General features: G+C 45.6%; 1 protein-coding gene across 1 annotated transcript in view; it reads left to right on the top strand.

Annotated features, from left to right (window-relative positions):
* Window positions 1-19,577: 19,577 nt before the first annotated feature.
* LOC125483480 (nmrA-like family domain-containing protein 1) overlaps window positions 19,578-19,756 on the top strand; it is a 43,465-nt gene continuing 43,286 nt past the window's right edge. The window contains exon 1 of the mRNA XM_048598719.1: window positions 19,578-19,662. Coding sequence (XP_048454676.1) covers window positions 19,623-19,662 — 40 coding nt within the window. The 5' untranslated portion in view covers window positions 19,578-19,622. The remainder of the gene's footprint in view (window positions 19,663-19,756) is intronic.

Below are 19,756 nucleotides of genomic sequence, written 5' to 3'. Positions count from 1 at the left end.
CTCCATTTTGTTTAAGCAAGACAGAACAGATAAAAATAAGAAAGGGTCATCCACTAGGTGTGTCAGAAGGCATCATCAGTAATTTGTGGACATTAGGGGGAGGCAATGGCCTTGTGGTATTATTGATGGACTGTTAATCCAGAGCCCAGGTAATGTTCTGGGGACCTGGGTTCAAATCCCACCACAGCAGATGGTGGAACTTGAATTCAATAAATATCTGGAATTAAGAATTTAATGATAACTGTGAATCCATTGTCAATTGTCATGGGAAAACCCATCTGGTTCACTAACATCCTTTAGGGAAGGAAACTGCCATCCTTACCTGGTCTGGCCTACATGTGACTCCAGACCCACAGCAATGTGGTTAACTCTTAACTGCCCTCTGGGCAATAAATGCTGCCTAGCCAGCAACACCCTCATCCCATGAATAAATAAAGAAAAGAAAAACTTTGCTTTCTATATTGGATGTGATTCAAGGAATGTGTTATCTGTTGAAATTAATGGATAGTTAGCAGATAAAATAAGGTTTGGCACATCAAGATATTTTTGGTCTGACTTTCACCCTTAGCCTATGTTGGATCAGTGATATTGGATGGAACACTCGCCCAGTATCGTCACCAAGAAGCCTGAACCATTTTGGAAGGTTTACCTTCATTTACATTCAACCAACAAGCTGCCAGAATGTTCCAAACACTGATATGCATCCTGCTATTTTTGAAGGTTTGAAAATTCAGCATGGCATTGAAATGGCAAAAATCAAAATTTAGGTTATCCTACTCAGAGACCTGGTGGAAACCATAATTGAAGGAGTTAGGATAATAAAAGGCATGAACAGTAGGGAGCTTGGGGAAATAAACAGTAATGTCTTGAAGAAAGTCCACGTTACAGAAGAGGAGGTGCTGGAAGTCCTAAAACGCATTAAGGTAGATAAATCTCCAGAACCTGATGAAGTGTATCCCAGGACTTTGTGGGAGGCTAAGGAGGAAATTACAGAGACCTTAGTGGAGATACTTGTATCATTGACAAATACGGGTGAAGTGCCCAAAGATTGGAGGGTGGTTAATGTTGTGCCATTATTTAACAAAGGCTGCAGGGAAAAGCCTGGGAACTACAGACCGGTGGGCCTAATGATTGTGGTGGGTATGTTGTTAGAGGGGGTTCCGAGAGACAAGATCTACAGGCATTTGGAGGGACAAGGACTCATTTGTGATAGTCAGCATGGCTTTATGCCACGTGAATTTGATTGAGTTTTTAAAGTGGTGACAAATAAAGTAGATGAGGGCAGTGTTGGACATGATGTCTACATGGACTTTAGCAAGGCCTTTGACAAGTACCGCATGTGGGTTGTTGAGTAACATTAAATCTCATGGGATCTGGGGAGAGCTGGCCAACTGGATACAAAATTGACAAAGGTAGAAGACAGAGGGTGGTGGTTGAGGGTTGTTTTTTTAAATTTTAGGCCTGTGACCAATGGTGTGCCACAGGGATCAGTGCTGGGTCCACTGTTATTTGTCATTTATATAAATGATTTGGATGAGAATTTAGGAGGCATAGTTAGTAAGTTTGCAGATGACACCAAGATTAGTGGTATAGTAGACAGTGAAGAAGGTTATTTGGAAATACAGTGAGATCTTGATCAACTGGGGTTGGCTGAGGAATGGCAAATGGAGTTGATTTAGATAAATGCAAGATGTTGCATTTTGGTAGATCAAACCAGGACAGGACTTATACAGCCAATGGTAGGGCCTTGGGAGTGTTACAGAGCAAAGAGATCTAAGGGTACAGGTTTATAGCTTCTTGAAAGTGGACAGCATTGTGTTTGGCATGCTCACTTTCATTAGTCAGAGGATTGAGTATAGGAGTTGGGATGTCTTGTTGTAGCTCTACAAGAAGTCGGTAAGGCCACATTTGGAGTACTGCATGCAGTTCTGGTTGCCCTACTATAGAAAGGATATTATTGAACGAGAAAGAGTGCAGGAAAGATTTACTAGGATGCTACCTGGACTGGAAGATTTGAGTTAAAAGGAAAAGCTGGATAAGCTGAGACTTTTTTCCCTGGAGCATAGAAGACTGAGGGGTGACCTTATTGAGGGCTATAAAATCATGACAGGCATAGGCAAGGTAGATAGCCTACAGCTTTTTCCCATGTTAGAGGAGTCTAAAACTAGACAGCATAGGTTTAAAGTGAGAGGGGAGAGATACAAAAGGATCCAGTGGGGCAATTTTTTTCACACAGAGGATAATGAGTGTCTGGAATGGGCTGCCAGAGGCAGGTATATAGATGAGATAGGTATGGAGGGATATGGACCAAACACAGGCAAATAGGACTAGATTAATTGTGAAAACAGGGTGGCATGGATAAATTGGGCTGAAGGGCTTGTTTTCATGTTACAGATTTCTGTGACTCTATGGTAAGAGAGGTGCAGGGACAGCACCAACTACATTATTGTTCCACTCAAATAAAGTCAAATAAAAGATAAGGCGGAACGGTTCCATGCCATAAGTGGCATGGGCAACAGTAAGAAAGTTAGTAATATCACTGGACCCGTAATCCAGAGACCCAGGGCAATGTTCTGGGGCATGGGTTCAAATCCCATTATAGCAGATGGTGAAATCTGAAATTAAAAAAATGTGGAATTAAAAGCTAGTCTAATGATGATGATTTAGCCATTGTCATAAAAATAAATTGTTTTATTAATGTCCTTTAGGAAATATGCTGCCCTTACCCTACCTGGTCTGCCCTACGTGTGACTCCAGACCCACAGCAACATGTTTGACTTTTAATTGCCCTCTGAATGGCCTAGACAGCCAATCAGTTCAAGGGCAATTAGGAATGGGTAGCAAATTCTGAACTTCGCAGTGCTCACTATTCCACACAAGAATAAAAAATAATTTGTCTTCACATTCACTTAGTGGGTGGTGAACCGGTGGAAATATCCAGTACAGAATTTTGTATATCTGTATATATTTAAGAAAGAAATGTGTAGATAGATTTCTTGAGACGGTATCAAAGGGTTTGTGGAGAGAACAGGAATATGATCATGTTGAATGACGTATTCTGTGTACGTCTGGATGTTGAATGCTTCTTCCGCCGCCTCCACCTCCCAGCCTGTTTCTTTGACTGGGAGTCTAACCCATCCTCTGTCAACCCCTTCTCCCATCTCCAACAAACCTCATCCTCCTGGATACCATCCTACGGCCTCCTACCCTCCCTTGACCTCTTCATCTCCAACTGCCGTCGCGACATCAATTGCCTCAATCTCTCCACCCCTCTCACTTGCTGCAACCTCTCCCCCAGGGAACGTGCAGCCCTCTGCTCCCTCCACGCCAACTCCAAACATCAGCATCAAACCCGCAGATAAGGGCGTGCAGTAGTGATATGGCCCACTGACCTGTACATCGCAGAGGCCAGGCTCCAACTCTCTGACACCTCCTCCTACCGCCCCCTTGATTATGACCCCACCCTGATCATCAAACCATCGTCTCTCAGACCATCAATAACCTCATCAACTCACAGCCACAGCCTCCAACCTCATCGTTCCCCAACCCCGCACCGCCCGTTTCTATCTCCTTCCCAAAATCCACAAACCTGACCGCTCCGGTTGACCCATTGTCTCTGCCTGCTCCTGCCCCACTGGACTTGTCTCTGCTTACCTTGATTCTGTTGTTCCCTCCCACCCCTTCCCCAGCCCAGGTCCAGGAACTCCCTACCTTTATTTGGGACATTACCCATGCCCTCCACCTCCTCCAAGATTTTCGATTCCCCAGCCACCAAAACCTCACCTTCACTATGGACAACCAGGCCCTGTACACTTGTATCCCTCACACAGATGGCCTAAAAGCCCTCTGCTTCTTCCTTTCTTGCAGGCCCAACCAGTCCCCCTCCACTGACACCCTCATCCCCTTAATGGAACTTGTCCTTACCCTCAACAACTTTTCCTTTAACTCCTCTCCCTTCCTGCAAATTAAAGGGGTGGCTATGGGCACCTGTATGGGTCTGAGCTATGCCTACCTCTTCGTAGGATTCGCGGAACAGTCCCTCTTCCGTAGCTACACTGGCACTATCCTCCATCTCTCCCTCCGCTACACTGATGACTATATCGGCGCTGCCTCATGCTCCCATGAGGAGCTTGAACAGCTCATCAACTTTACTAGCACCTTTCATCCCAATCTCAAATTCACCTGGACCATTTCTGATAACTCCCTCCCTTTCCTGGACCTCTCTGTCTCCATATCTGGTAACCGCCTCAACACGGACATCTATTTCAAGCCCACCGACTCCCACAGCTATCTTGACTACACCTCCTCTCACCCACCTTCCTGCAAGTATGCCATCCCTTACTCCCAATTCCTCCGCCTCCGCCGCGTCTGGTCCCAAGATGGAGCGTTCTACTCCCGAATTTCACAGATGCCATCCTACTTCAAGGACCGCAACTTCCCCCCTCCGTTGATCGAAAATGCTCTCAACCGCATCTCTTGCATTTCCTGCACTCCTGCCCTCAAAACCCCTCCCCCCAATAAAAATAAAGACAGAATCCCTCTTGTTCTCACATACCACCCCACCAACCCCTGCGTCCAGCGTATCATTCTCCGCCACTTCCGCCACCTACAATCCGACCCACAACCAAAGAGATATTTCTCTTCCCACCCCTATCTGCCTTTCGTAGGGACCACTCACTCCGCGACTTCCTCATCTGCTCCCCACTCCCCACCAGCCCCACAACACCTGGCACCTTTTCCTGCAACCACAGAAGTTGCTACGCCTGCCTCTGTACCTCCCCTCTCACCTCCATCCAAGGCCCAAAGCAAACTTTCCATATCCAACAGGGGTTCACCTGTATATCGTCCAACCTGATCCACTGTAGCCATTGCTCCCGATGTGGCCTTCTCTACATCGGTGAGACCAAGTGTAGACTCGGTAACCAATATGCGGAACACCTGCGCTCCATATATTATAATCAACAACACCTTCCTGTTGCTAACTATTTTAACTCCCCCTCCCACTCCATGGGTTACATGTCTATCCTGGGCCTCCTCCAGTGCCACAATGAAGCCACACACAAACTGGAGGAACAATGCCTCATATTCTACTTCGGGAGCCTACAGCCCGATGACCTAAACATAGAATTCACCAGTTTCAAAATCTGCCCACCCCCAGCCTCATCCCATGTCCAACCCTCCCTCTCATCCCCGCCTCCTTGACCTGACACAACCTGTCCACCTTCTTCCCCACCTGTTCACCCTCTCTTCCCACTGACCAATCCCCACTACCCCTACCTGCATCCACCTATCGCCATCCCACCTACCTTCCCCCAGCCCCACCCCTCCTTCCTCTATTTATTTCCCAGCTCCCTTCCCTCTCCCCAGTCTTGATGAAGGGTCCTGACCAAAAACGTTGACTGTCCTGCGCCTCTCATGCTGCCTGACCTGTTGTGTTCCTCCAGCTCCACACTGTGTTGACTGATGTTGAGTGGTCTATGCCTGCTCCTTGTTGCCAGATGTCTATGGACATTGTTCTCCCCCACCCTCACCACGTCATGATGGCCGTTTTTAATCTACGGACACCATGTAAGCCCTTCAGAACTTCACTTTGAAGCTCAGGGGTACCTATAATTCGAATGCTTCTTCTAGCTACTTTGTACACAGGGAGACACACACATCTCATAGATCTACAGAGGCCCTTACGTAGTTTCATTTCTTAGAGCTCACTCACTTTGCAATTACTTGGAGGCTGCCATCCATCTGTGGTTTGCATTTCTTTTTAGTGCACAGGAAGAGATCGTAGTCATGGTTCAGAGAACTGAACAGTCGAGAGGATAGATATGTTGCTGAATTTTACCACACTACATCAATGTCAAATCTGCAGAATGCTCCTTGAACTTATGTTGCAAATATATTGCATGAGTTTCATCTAAATGACCATGTTTGAAAGTCAAAGGGGACCAGTTCCTATTTGGGTCAAGGGGGCTATGGTCAGTCAAGAGATACTGCCTCAGTCAATGAATGGACTCATACACTTCCAGTCCGGGGGATTGGCCGTAGTCAGTCCTACAGTTCAGATACCTGTCCTGTTCAGGGTTTACAGCTAGATCAGTCAGGGTGCTGTAAAGGCATCATTCAGAGGGGAGGAAAAGTTCTCCTGTAATGGAACAAAGAGGAATTGAGAATAATTATAGTATGTGGAAGAGCAATTAGTGATCCATATAAGCCATAGAAGTGATAAGGCATCCCCAGTGGGTGAACAGGAAGGGCAGAAGTGTTCAATCGTTTAGGAGGATGCAGTGGTTGAGAACCATTGAGTTGACATGATGTATGCAATAATGAGAGCTGTAGCCCATGAGTCTTGGTGATCAGTGTGCACAGTGATAGAGTTTGAATGAGTCTTGGCCTTTTGCGTGTGAGATAGCAGAGAGAAGATGGTGCCACTTACCTCTTGGGGAGTTGCCAAAGATCATTAACCTTCTCCACGTACAGCTGGGCAATGTATTTCACCCAGAACACTGCACTGACCTGGGTGACTATCTCATTCCAAACTGGCTGAGTCTGGTGATATGGCCTCCTTTGCATGTCAGTAAGAAGAAGCCTTTCTATCACCCATCTACCATCACCTCAAAGTCCCTCCAGGCAAAGTGGGATGCCAGCTTCCTTTTCCGGGCTATGTCCTTAGTAATAACAGTAGTGCACCAGAGAACAGGGGGCAGTTCCTGGCTTGCAGAATTTGAAGTGACACGCAGTTGAGTTTTAAATATCACAGCAGTAGCATAAACATTGTAAAGTCCTGGCAGCAGCAAGCATTTCTGCCTCTCTGGCTGTACAATGCTATGAGATAGGTTCCAAAGAGGCTGGTTGCGTAGTTAATGAATTGCAGAGCAGATGAATACATGAGAAAGGTTGAAATGGGCTATGGGTTGGACAGTATGAACCTCACTTGAGGAACTTTGAAGAAAATGGGAAAATAAAGCACATAGTTATTGCTTGCAGACCTGCTTCCAACAATCCCTATAAGGAAGGTTAGTTTTGATTCCTGCTTTGCATAACAGGGCAGGCCTAGCACGTTTAAAACAAAACTGAAAGCGATCTGTTCAGTTGGTTTCCCTGAAATTATTTCATTTCAATAGCAGTGAAGCTGTAACTTTTCTCTGTTATTGCTCATAATGAGCCACAGGTCTTGCTGCGGTAAATTAAAAGCACGATTACATATTTTGGTGAGTGTTTTATTGTAACTGTCCATCTATGAGTTACAATAGTTGGTTCGTAATATATTAAATTTGCTACACATGCTACATCATGCTTGTACAGTATCACCATTCTGGTACTAGTTCTTACTGCACAGCATATTTCCTCTGCTAGAAGAACCTTCATTATCTTCAGTGCAAACCACTCCCAATGGCTTTACCTAAAATAACCTTTTGCTTTCTGAGGACGATTCATTTGCCCTGACTTTCCATGGCTAAAGCCATAAATAATTACATAAAACATAACAATTAAACTTGTTTACATTATTATGATCTGTTTGTAGTACTGGACAAGTCAGATCCCAGAGAGAAACTTTGCTTGATAGATCATGCAATAACAAGGTGTAGAGCTGGCTGAACACAGCGGGCCAAGCAGCATCAGAGGAGCAGGAAAGCTGATGTTTCAGGTCGAGATCCTTTTTCAGAAAAAAAGCACGAAACATCAGCTTTCTCGCTCCTCTGATGCTGCTTGGCCTGCTGTGTTCATCCAGCTCTACACCTTGATATCTTAGATCCTCCAGCATCTGCAGTTCTTACTATCTCTTGATAGATCATGCATTTGATTTTTGCAATTTGTTTTACCAAGCTAAACATATTCATAAGAGGCTGCCAATATCTTTTTATAAAAGAACATCAACTTTTATTATACACAAAATGAAAGAAACATAAATTATTTCACACTATACAAGGACTAACTGAACTAAAGATTCAATCATTTTACCATCATCAACCTTATAGATGCTTAAATCATAGGCTCACGCGATTTCAACTTTGATGTTCCTTTTTCAGTTGGCATAGCTGTATTTGGTTTTTCTTCCAGCTAATGTCTGCTTTCATTTAGTTAGTTAATATCTCTTCATAAGAACCTTAAACAAACTACTGACATGTTATTCTTAAAATGGATTCCTTAAACTCCTCTTCCATAGCATTTTACTTCGAGTTTCCTCTGACTGATATTAAACAACTCAGGACTTCTTTTCCCTTGCACTAACAGTTCTGAATACTGCTAAATAGCATTGCTGCTCGTCCAGGAGTTTTTTTTAATCCCCAGAAAAACATGCTTCTAGCTGAAAGAAACCTGCACACTCACTGCTCTTCTTTCTTGAAATTGAAATGTTTCTGCCTGTCTCCTCGTGTTGGAGGACACCTTGTTGCTAGACAGTAACACTTTTTTTTCTCTCTTCTACTCTTTGCTTTCTAAAGCACTATAGAACGAACTCCGATGTCCAGAGATACTTGAAACCAGACAGCAAAGTCAGCAGCTGTGCAGGTTATTGTTGGGTCAGATTGCAGCGTAGGTTTCTTTCTCTGTATGAATGACTGCCTATGTGGTCACTACCTTTGTCTCTCTTCCTCCTCCGTTGTTTTGATCTATTTCATCACAAAGTTCCAAAGCAATGCAACTGCTTATAAAATAGTAATTACTGTTCCTCGAATTCAAGAAAATCAGCTGATTTGACCCAGGTAGTTAGTGAGGAAAGAGATCAGTCCGAGACTGATACAGTTGGGAAAAGGATAGGTCAAACAGTCAGGGCAGGCAGGAACAAAATAGAGAACGATGTAGGACTGATAAATTAAACTGTATTTATTTCAATGCAAAAGGCCTAACAGGTAAGGCAGATGACCTCAGTGCATGGTTGGGAACATGGGACTGGGATATCATAGCAATTACAGAGATATGGCTCAGGGATGGACAGGTCTGGCAGCTTAATGTTCCAGGGTATAGATGTGGTAGGAAGGATCAAAAGGCGTGCAAGAAAAGAGGGGGAGTGGTGCTTTTGACTAGGGATAACATTATGGCTGTATTGAGGGAGGAAATTCTTGGGAATATGTCCAGGGAAGTTATTTGGTGGAACTGAGAAATAAGAAAAGGATCGTCACCTCATTGGCATTGTACAAAAGACCACCCAACAGTCAGCGGGAAATTGAGAAACAAATTTGTAAGGAGATCTCAGTTATCTGTAAGAATAATAGAGTGGTTATGGTAGGAGATTTTAATTTTCCAAACATAGACTGGGACGGCTATAGTGTTAAGGGCTTGAATGGAGATGACTTTGTTAAGTGTGCACAAGAAAATTTTCTGATTTAATATGTGGATGTACCTACTAGAGAAGGTGGAAAACTTGACCTACTCTTGGGAAATAAGGCAGGTCAGGTAACTGAGGTGACGGTGGGGGAGACCTTTTGGGCCATTCACCATAATTCTATTCGTTTTAAAGAAGTGATGGAAAAGGATAGACCAGATCTAAAAGTTAAAGTTCTAAATTGGAAGAAGGCCAATTTTGATGATATTAGGAAAGAACTTTCAAGTTGTTTGGGGGCAGATGTTTTCAGGTAACGGGAAGGCTGGAAAATGGGAAGCTTTCAAAAATGAGATTATGAGGGTCCAGTGACAGTATGTACATGTTTGAGTGAAGAGCAATATTGGTGGGTGTAGTGAATGCTGGATGACCAGAGAAATTGAGGTTTTGGTCAAGAAGGAAGCATATGTCAGGTTGACACAGCAGAGATCGAGTGAATCCCTAAAAGAATATAAAGGCAGTATGAGTATACCTAAGAGGGAAATTAGGAGAGTAAAAAGGGGCATGAGATAGCTTTGGCAAATAGAGTTAAGGAGAATCCAAAGGGATTCTACGAATACATTAAGGAGAAAAGGGTAACTAGGGAGAGAATAGGGCCCCTTAAAGATCAGCAAGACTGCCTATGTGTGATGGGGGAGAAATAAATGAGTATTTACATCACTGTTTATTGTAGAGAAGGACATGGAAGATAGAGAATGTGGGGAAATAAATAGCGACCTCTTGAAAAATGTCCATCTTACAGAGAAGGACGTGCTGGATATCTTAAAATGTATAATGGTGGATAAATCCCTGGGACCTGATCAGGTGTACCCTAGAACTCTGTGGGAAGCTAGGGAAGTGATTACTGGTCCTCTTGCTGAGATATTTGTATCAGTGATAGGCACAGGTGAGGTGCTGGAAGACTGGAAATTGGCTAAAGTGGTGCCACTATTTAAAAGAGGTGGTACAGAAAAGCTAGAGAACTATAGACCGGTGAGCCTGACATTGGTAGTGGGCAGGTTATTGGAGGGAATTCTGAGGGACAGGATTTATATGTATTTGGAAAGGCAAGGACTGATTAGGGATAGTCAACATGGCTTGTGTGTGGGGAATCATGTCTCACGAACTTGATTGAGCTTTTTGAAGAACTACTGAAGAGGATTGATGAGGGCAGAGCGGTGGATGCGATCTATATGGACTTCAGTAAGGTGTTCGACAAGATTCCTCATGGTAGACTGGTTAGCAAGGTTAGATCACACTGAATACAGAGAGAAGACTGAACTGGCTCGAAGGTAGAAGACAGAAGGTGGTGGTGGATGGTGGCTTTTCAGACTGGAGACCTGTGACCAGTGGTGTGCCACAAGGACCAGTGCTGGGTCCACTGTTTTTTGTCATTTATGTTTCTCATTTTTCATTTTGTCTCATTTATATAAATGATTTGGATGTGAAAATAGGATGTATGGTTAGTAACAGTTTGCAGATGACACCAAAATTGGAGGTGCAGTGGACAGCGAAGAAGGTTGCCTCAGCGAACAATAGGATCAATTGATCAAATGGGCCAATGGGCTGAGGAGTGGCAGATGGAGTTTAATTTAGATAAATGTGATGTGCTGCATTTTGGAAAGGCAAATCAGGGCAGGACTTATATACTTAGTGATAAGGTCCTGGGGAGTGTTACCAAATAAAGAGAACTTGGGAGTGCAGGTTCACATTTTCTTGAAAGTGGAGTCACAGGTAGATAGGATAGTGAAGGAGGCATTTGCCATTATTGTTCAGTACATTGAGTATAGGAGTTGGGAGGTCATGTCGTGGCTCTACTGGACATTGGTTAGGCCACTACTGGAATACTGCATGCAATTCTGGCCTCCCTGCTAAAGGAAGGATGTTGTGAAACTTGAAAGGGTTCAGAAAAGATTTATGAGGATGTTGCCAGGGCTGGAGGATTTGAGCTATAGGGAGATGCTGAATAGGCTGGGGCTATTTTCCCTGGAGCATCGGAGGCTGAGGGGTGACTTTATAGAGGCCTTATAAAATCACGAGGGGCATGGATAGGCAATAGACAAGGTCGTTTCCATGGGGTGCGCATCTCATATATCTCAAAAACTAAACTAGTTCTTCCTTTCTAGACACAGTTCGTATGTAAATACAAATCATAATTAAAGCTATGTATGGTTCTGTCAGCTTTAGAAGCCAAATTTCCCAAACAAAAACTACAGATCTTCATCACACCATCTTCCTTTCTTTACCAAATGTTTCTGCAGTATTGCCTATTAGCAAAATATTCCACGTAATCATATAGATTCATGGAGTCATACAGCATGGAAATAGATCCTTCAGTCCAACTCATCCATGCTGACCATTCATCCCAATCTAACCTAGTCCCATCTGCCAGCATTTGGCCCATATCCCTCTAAACCCTATCTATTCATACACCTTTCCAAATGCCTTTTAAATGCTGTAATTGCAGCAGCTCATTCCATACACACAGCACCCTCTGCGTGAAAAGGTTACCCCTCAGGTTCTTTCTAAATCTTTGCCCTCTCACCATAAACCTATGCCCTCCGGTTTTGGGCTCCCCCACCCTAGGAAAAAGACCTTGGCTATTAATCCTATCCATGCCCCTCATGATTTTATAAACCTCTGTGGGGTTTGTTGAGTGTTCCTAGCTGATTGACTTGCTCAATCATGTCAGAAAACAGTTAAGAATCAATAACGTTGCTGTGGATCTGGACTCATATACAGGCCAGACTAGGTAACGATGGCAGATTGCTTTCCCTAAAGCAGTGTGAAGTGGTCATACAGTTGTATTTAAACTGGACTTACTTAGTTACCTACAGCTAGCTTCCATTTATTTCAAACAAACATATAAAATGATTTATAACAGTATTATTTAAACTTGGATTTTTATTTAGCATCTTTTTCTGATTAACTAATATAAAGATGAATAGCAGTGCAGTCGTTTTTAAGCATGCTGTTGGGTAGTATAATCAATAGCTGTTGTTGAGCTCTAAGGAATTGAAGTAATCTGCCTAAGGGCACGTTTTCAGTTGTTTTTTCCCTTCCGCTGTTTTCTTCTCATGGGGAGAATTTCTCCTCTGTTGTATTTTTGTTGAGCTCTCTTTTTTTATTTCATAACTGTGTTTACATGATGTTGAAAGCATATTGTAAACACAATGTTGGCTTTCAAATCTAGATAAAAATTTGAAGTATCTCCAACATTTGACATAGCCGACCAAAAAATCTTTCCACAAAAACAATGTTGTCGGTAAAAAAGTTCCATGCTTAGATAAATTGAACTATTTTTGAACATATTTTAATTATTATATTTCAGAACTGGGATTCTTCTAAGTCCTCAATGAGGCAGATAACCAAAGAGTTAAAACAATGCATTTCTTTGTCATTTTATCAACATTTTATTGCCAGCTGTAATTAAAATCCTATTTTTAATTCATAACATTTTGCAATTCATGATTATAGTTGTTTCTTACTGCTTGGTATTTCCCCTATTCAGTTGTGGTTTGTTGCTGTTTCGTGAAAACTAAATTTGAGATATTGGGCTGTATTTTATCAGGGCATTGGAAGTCCTGGGCAATGGCATCTCACCTGCTGGTGACACTTGGATGCATGTTAGGCTCATCTGGCAATTATTTTGTTGCTTTCAAAGCTCTGTTCCTTGTAAATAAAAATGGGAGACAACCCCAAGCTGCTGGCCAGAGGAGGTGGTGAGGGCTGGAAGACCAATTGATTGTTTAAGAGCTTTAATTAGTGGCAAGTTCAGAATGACCCCATTGGATCCTCTTGCCAGAACTTCATTGGTGAGGTGATGAGGAGGGGGCAATATCTCTTGCTAATACTGGATACCTGCCATGTAGGGATGAGGTGGGAGTCCAAATAATGGCAAGGGAATGTAGTGAGGGTGAAGACCAATCAATTGGTCTGGAAGTACACTAAAAGCAGAGACCGGTGCTGAGAGACAGTAACAGGGCCAGGCTCACATGAAGATGTGTGGAATGGGGAGGGGTAGAGGAAGATGATGGCTGGGGTGCTGTTGCAGCCTCTGCCATTGCCACTGCAGTTCCTGCCCATCGGTCGTAGAGTAACCGATTGGGAAGTTTTGTCCAAGGTCCACAGAAAGGACAGCAGGAATAAAAACAGAAAATGCCTGAGAAACTAAGCAAGTCTGGCAGCATCTGTGGAGAGAGAAACAAACATTTGCGAAGAAGATTCATAGAATCCCTACAGTGTGGAAAGAGCCTATTCGGCCCATCAAGTCCACACTGACCTTCCAAAGAGCATCTCATCCAGACCCACACCCCTACCTTATCCGTGTAATCATGCATTTCCTATGGCTAATCCCTACATACTATGGACAATTTAGCATGGCCAGTCCACCTGATTCTGCACATCTTTGGACTGTGAGAGGAAACCGGAGCACCTGGAGGAAACCCACATGGACACAGGGAGAATGTGCAAACTCCACACAGTCTCCCAAGACTGGAATCAAACCTGGGCCTCTAGCACTGTGAGGCAGCAGTGCTAGCCACTCAGCCATCATACTACTGAGCCACTGTGCTGCCACAATTCATTGGACTTGACATGTTAACTCTGTTTCCTCTCTCCCACAGATGCTACGGATATGCTGAGTTTCTTCAGCATTTTCTGTTTCTATTGCAGATCTCCAGCATCCACAGTATTTTTTGAGAGGACAACAGGTTTGACCAGGCTGTCTTCCAGGAACTGAGCCCCCCACAATTTATCTAAATTCCAGCAGGAGATCGAAGTGGTCCTTTATAGCCACACACAATGAGGAGATTATTTTTCAGTGGCTTGAAAGCCTTTGGAACTCACTTCCCAAGAGAGTGATGGAGGTAGGATTGCTGATTTTATTTTTCAAGTGGAGTTAAATTCTCGACTAACAAGGGAGTCAAGGGGTATTGGGGGTACTTGGGAACATTGAATTCAGGCCACAATCAGATGCTATGATCTCATTAAATGGTGGAGCAGGCACAAAAGGGCTGAATATCTGACTCCTGCTCCTAATTCATATAAAGTAGGTCACTCAATTGGTTTCAGATGGGCGGTCATGCTATACCTTCCCCATAATTGTCAGGAAGCCTTGGCAGCCATGAGCCCATTGGTACTCCACCCTCACTACTTTCCCTCGCCATTATATCCCGCTTCACCCCTACACAGCTGGTAATCCAGTATCAGCATGAGATATTGCCCCCTTATCGGCATCTCACCAATTAAATTCTGGTGAGAAGGTCCACTGGGATCTTTCTCAACTTGCCACTAATTATGCGGCAGGTAAGAAAAGTGGCTGGTTTCCTAACTGGGTAAACCAGGGTGATATGCCTACCACAAGGTGCAGAGCTGGATGAACACAGCAGGCCAAGCAGCATCATAGGAGCAGAAAGGCTGACATTTCAGGCCTAGACCCTTCATCAGAAATGGGGGAGGGGAAGGGGGTTTTGAAATAAATAGGGAGAGAGGGGGAGGCGGAAAGAAGATGGATAGAGGAGAGGATAGGTGGAGAGGAAACAGACAGGTCAAAGAGGCAGGGATGGAGCCAGTAAAGGTGAGTGTAGGTGGGGAGTTAGGGAGGGGATAGGTCAGTCCAGGGAGGACGGACAGGTCAAGGGGGCGGGATGAGGTTAGTCGGTAGGAGATGGGGGTGCGGCTTGAGGTGGGAAGAGGGGATAGGTGGGAGGAAGAACAGGTTAGGGAGGCGGGGACGAGCTGGACTGGTTTTGGGATGCGATAGGGGGAGGGGAGATTTTGAAGCTTGTGAAATCCACATTGATACCATTGGGCTGCAGGGTTCCCAAGCGGAATATGAGTTGCTGTTCCTGCAACCTTCGGGTGGCATCGTTGTGGCACTGCAGGAGGCCCAGGATGGACATGTCGTCTGAGGAATGGGAGGGGGAGTTGAAATGGTGCAGTTGTTTATTGCGAACCGAGCGTAGGTGCTCTGCAAAGCGGTCCCCAAGCCTCCACTTGGTTTCCCCGATGTAGAGGAGGCCACAACGGGTACAGCAGATGCAGTATACCACATTAGCAGATGTGCAGGTGAACATCTGCCTGATGTGGAAAGTCTTCTTGGGGCCTGGGATGGGGGTGAGGGAGGAGGTATGGGGACAGGTGTAGCACTTCCTGCGGTTGCAGGGAAATGCGCCGGGTGTGGTGGGGCTGGAGGGGAGTGTGGAGCGGACAAGGGAGTCACGGAGAGAGTGGTCCCTCCGGAAAGCAGATAAGGGTGGAGAGGGAAAGATGTCTTTTGTGGTGGGGTTGGATTGCAGATGGCGGAAGTGTCGGAGGATGATGCGTTGGATCCGGAGGTTGGTGGGGTGGTACGTGAGGACGAGGGGGATTCTTTTTTGGTTCACACCCCGTCCACGCAATAATATGTCCGTGACACCACACCATCCCAAAACCAGTCCAGCTCGTCCCCGCCTCCCTAACCTGTTCTTCCTCCCACCTATCCCCTCCTCCCACCTCAAGCCGCACCCCCATCTCCTACCTACTAACCTCATCCCGCCCCCTTGACCTGTCCGTCCTCCCTGGACTGACCTATCTCCTCCATACCTCCCCACCAACACTCACCTTTACTGGCTCCATCCCCGCCTCTTCAACCTGTCTGTTTCCTCTCCACCTATCCTCTCCTCTATCCATCTTCTATCCACCTCCCCCTCTCTCCCTATCTATTTCAGAACCCCCTTCCCCTCCCCCATTTCTGATGAAGGGTCTAGGCCCGAAACATCAGCCTTTCTGCTCCTATGATGCTGCTTGGCCTGCTGTGTTCATCCAGCTCTGCACCTTGTTGTCTCGGATTCTCCAGCATCTGCAGTTCCTACTATCTCTGATATGCCTATCAGATTAGGGGCTGGGTCTCCAATTGTCCCAAACTAGGGCCAATCAAAAGCTGACCTCGTCATCCCTCTGCACTTCCATTTTTGTGACCCCCTACTCTGTGGGAAGCAAAAGTCCTACTTTTTTGCCGTTGGATCTCCTGAGGAGGAGGCCTTAACCGATGATCTTTAGGAGGCAGTATCTGATTGGCTGCAGCTCTTGGGGAGCCAGAATGCCACTGTTGAGGCCTGTGACAGGCCGATTAGCATGCTGAAGCTCGGTGATCAGCTCTTAACAAACTGGTAGATGCACAATCCGGTGAGATTTCTTGACAGTGGTGATGGTGAGTTAGTTGATACCTTATACACCTGCCCCCCCATGCTTTGTCTCAGAAAGGGAAAAATTGGGGCCATTATTTTTCATTGATGCAATATCTGTTGAATTATTATAAATATGCATGTATATATGTTCATTCATCAATCTCTCATGCTTTGCATATTGAAGTCCTAACCAAGTGCAGTCTTTTGCTGAAGTGCAGGATAATTGGACCAGGCACTCAAAGGTAAGGAAAAAGGAAGATGTAGTGGAAAATAGGTGGAAAAAAGTCAGGCAAAATGGTGAGGTGAGACTGTGGAGAGTGAATGAAAGTGTGGAAGGTGGTGCAAGCAAAATTAAGAGAGTCAAGGAATAAATAGTGATGTCTTGAAAAGAGTTCATCTTACAGAAGAGGAGGTGCTGAAGGTCTTAAAACACATAAAAGTTTTTATAAATCCCCTAGACCTGATCAGGCGTTTCCCAGAACTTTGTGGGAGGCCAGGGAAGAGATTGCTGGGCTACTTGCTGAGATATTTGTATCATCGACAGCCATGGGTGTGGTGCCGGAAGACTGGAGGTTGACTAATGTTGTGCCAATGTTTAAGAAAGGCTGTAAATGAAAAGCCAGGGAACTATAGATCAATGAGTATGTTGTCAGTGATGGAGGGGATTCTGAGGGACAGGATTTACATGCATTTGGAAAGACAGGACTGATTAAGGATAGTCAACATGGCTTTGTGTGTGGGAAATTGTGTCTCACTAAAGACTGAGTTTTTTGAAGAAGGGACAAAGAAGCTTGAAGAAGGCAGAGCAATAGATGTTGTCTACGCAAACTTTGACAAGTTTTCATATGGTAGACTGATTAGTAAGGTTAGATCACATGGGACCCAGAGGAGCTAGCTAATTGGATACAAAACTTGCTTGAAAGTAGGCAACAGGGGGTGGTAGTAGAGGATTGTTTTTCGGACGGCAGGTCTATGACCAGTGCTGTGCCACAAGGTTGGGTGGTAGTTCTATTGCTTTTCGTCATTTATATAAATGACTTGGATACGAACATGGGAGGTATGGTTAGTAAATTTTCAGATAACACTAAAATAGGTGTAGTGGATGGTGAAGATTATCTCAGAGTACAACAGGACCTTGATCAGATGGGCCGTTGGGCTGAGGAGCGGCATATGGAGTTTTAGATAAATGTGAGGTGTTGCATTTTGGTAAGGCAAACCAGGGCAGGACTTATACAGTTAATAGTAGGACCCTGGGGGGTGTTGCTGAACAAAGAGACCTAGGGGTGCAAGTGTGTAGTTACTTGAAAGTGGTGTTACAGGTAGGCAGGGTGGTGAAGAAGGTGATTGGCATGCTTGCCTTCATTGGTCAGAACACCGAGTACAGGAGTTGGGACATCATGTTGCGGCTATGCAGAATATTGGTGAGGCCACTTTTAGAATACTACGCACAATTCTGGTTGTCCTTCTATAGGAATGATGTTGTTAAACTTTAGAGAGTCCACAAAAGATTTACAAGGATTTTGCCGGGACTGGAGGATTTGAGGGTTGGGAAGAATTTCTTCTCTCAGAGGGTTGCGAATCTGTGGAATTCTTTATCGCAGAGGGCTGATGAGGCTGGGTCACTAAGTATATTCAAGGCTCCATAAGGGAATCAAAGGTTATAGGGAAAAGGCAAGTGAGTGGAGTGGAGGATTGAGATCAGCCATCTCATTAAATGGCGAAGTGAACTGATGGGCTGAATGGCTTACTTCTGCTCCTATGCCTCAAGTGGGGGGAGATTTGTGGAATGAGGTCAGGGTAAAGGGAAAAGACTTGCAAAGGGAAGGGACAGTGGGAAAGAATAAGTTAAAGGGAAGAGAATAGCGAAGGGGAAGAAACCAGCAGCAAGTGGGCAAAGAGGGAGAACAACAGCAAGAGGATGCATGTGGAGGGGAAGGTGTTTAGAGGTATTAGGCATCTAGAGGAAGGTAACAGCAGGGAATGTTATGAAGACAGGAAACAGAGAGGGGTGGGTGGAAGTGAGCGGATGCAAAGAAACATACGAGTGGGAACAGAATGAGGGGGAAGAAAAATGGGAAAGAGAAGGGGAACATAACGGGAGGGGAAGAGTGGAGGATCAAGTTAATAAATTGGAACAGCAAAGCACAGGGTAAGTGCTAAAAGGGTCATGGATGATGTGTCAGTGAGGGAATTGAAGGGGAGGCAACAAGGGTGGTGATAGGATGGGACAGTGAGGTGACATGGGATAAGGACAACAACAGGGAAAGGGATGGCAAGGTGGTAAATGAGAGGTGAAAAAAACAAGGAAAAAATGGCAATGCAAGACAAAGGCAGAAAGTGGAAAAAAAAGGGTAAGAGGAGGTGGAAAAGGTGTGAGGGGAAGTGGGTGCTTCAGGGAGGAAGGGTGCATGAGAAGGGAAGAGTGGGAGAGAGGTGGCAAATGGTGAGAGGGCACGGTGAAGAGAGCGAGGAGTTGGAGGGTGAGTGAGGACAGAATGGAGGGGATGGAGGGGCAGGAGTGAGGGGGCAGTGAAGGGAGGACACAGAGGTGTGGGGTGGGGGGAGAGGGGTGGTGAAGTGGGTGGGGGAGGGGAGCTGGGGAAGAGAAGGCAATGAAGGGAGTGGGGGCGAGGAGTGAGGGCAGTGAAGGGAGTGAGGAGGCAATAAAGGGGGTGGGGAGAGGATTGAGGGGGTGGTGAAGGGGGCGAAGGGAGAGGATTGAGGGGGTGGTGAAGGGGGGATGAAGGGAGAGGAGTGAGGGGGCGAAGGGAGAGTGAAGGGATTGAGGAGGAGAAAGGGGGCAAAGGGAGAGGAGAAAGGGGGCAAAGGGAGAGTGAAGGCATTGAGGAGGAGAAAGGGGGCAGTGAGGGGGCAAAGGGAGAGTGAAGGGATTGAGGAGGAGAAAGGGGGCAAAGGGAGAGTGAAGGGGTTGAGGAGGAGAAAGGGGGCAGTGAGGGGGTGAAGGGAGAGGAGTGAGGGGGCGAAGGGAGAGTGAAGGGATTGGGGAGGAGAAAGGGGGCAAAGGGAGAGGAGAAAGGGGGCAAAGGGAGAGTGAAGGGATTGGGGAGGAGAAAGGGGGCGGTGACTGGCCCGGGGGGCGGTGAAAGGGGAGGGGAAGCGGGAGGGGAAGGGAGTGAAGCCCGAGGCCCGGCTCCGTGATGGCGGCCCCGCGGACTGTTGCTGTTTTCGGCGCTTTCGGTGAGTAGGAGACGGGGAGGGAGAGGGGGGGATCCGGAGCAGCCTCAGCCCCTGCCGGGATCCAGTGCCCTCCCCATCTCCGGATCCTCTCCCC

This window comes from Rhincodon typus, chromosome 7 (genome assembly GCF_021869965.1).
Source record: "Rhincodon typus isolate 14 chromosome 7, sRhiTyp1.1, whole genome shotgun sequence".
NCBI lineage: Eukaryota > Metazoa > Chordata > Chondrichthyes > Orectolobiformes > Rhincodontidae > Rhincodon > Rhincodon typus.
This window is presented reverse-complemented; position numbering and strand designations above follow the sequence as displayed.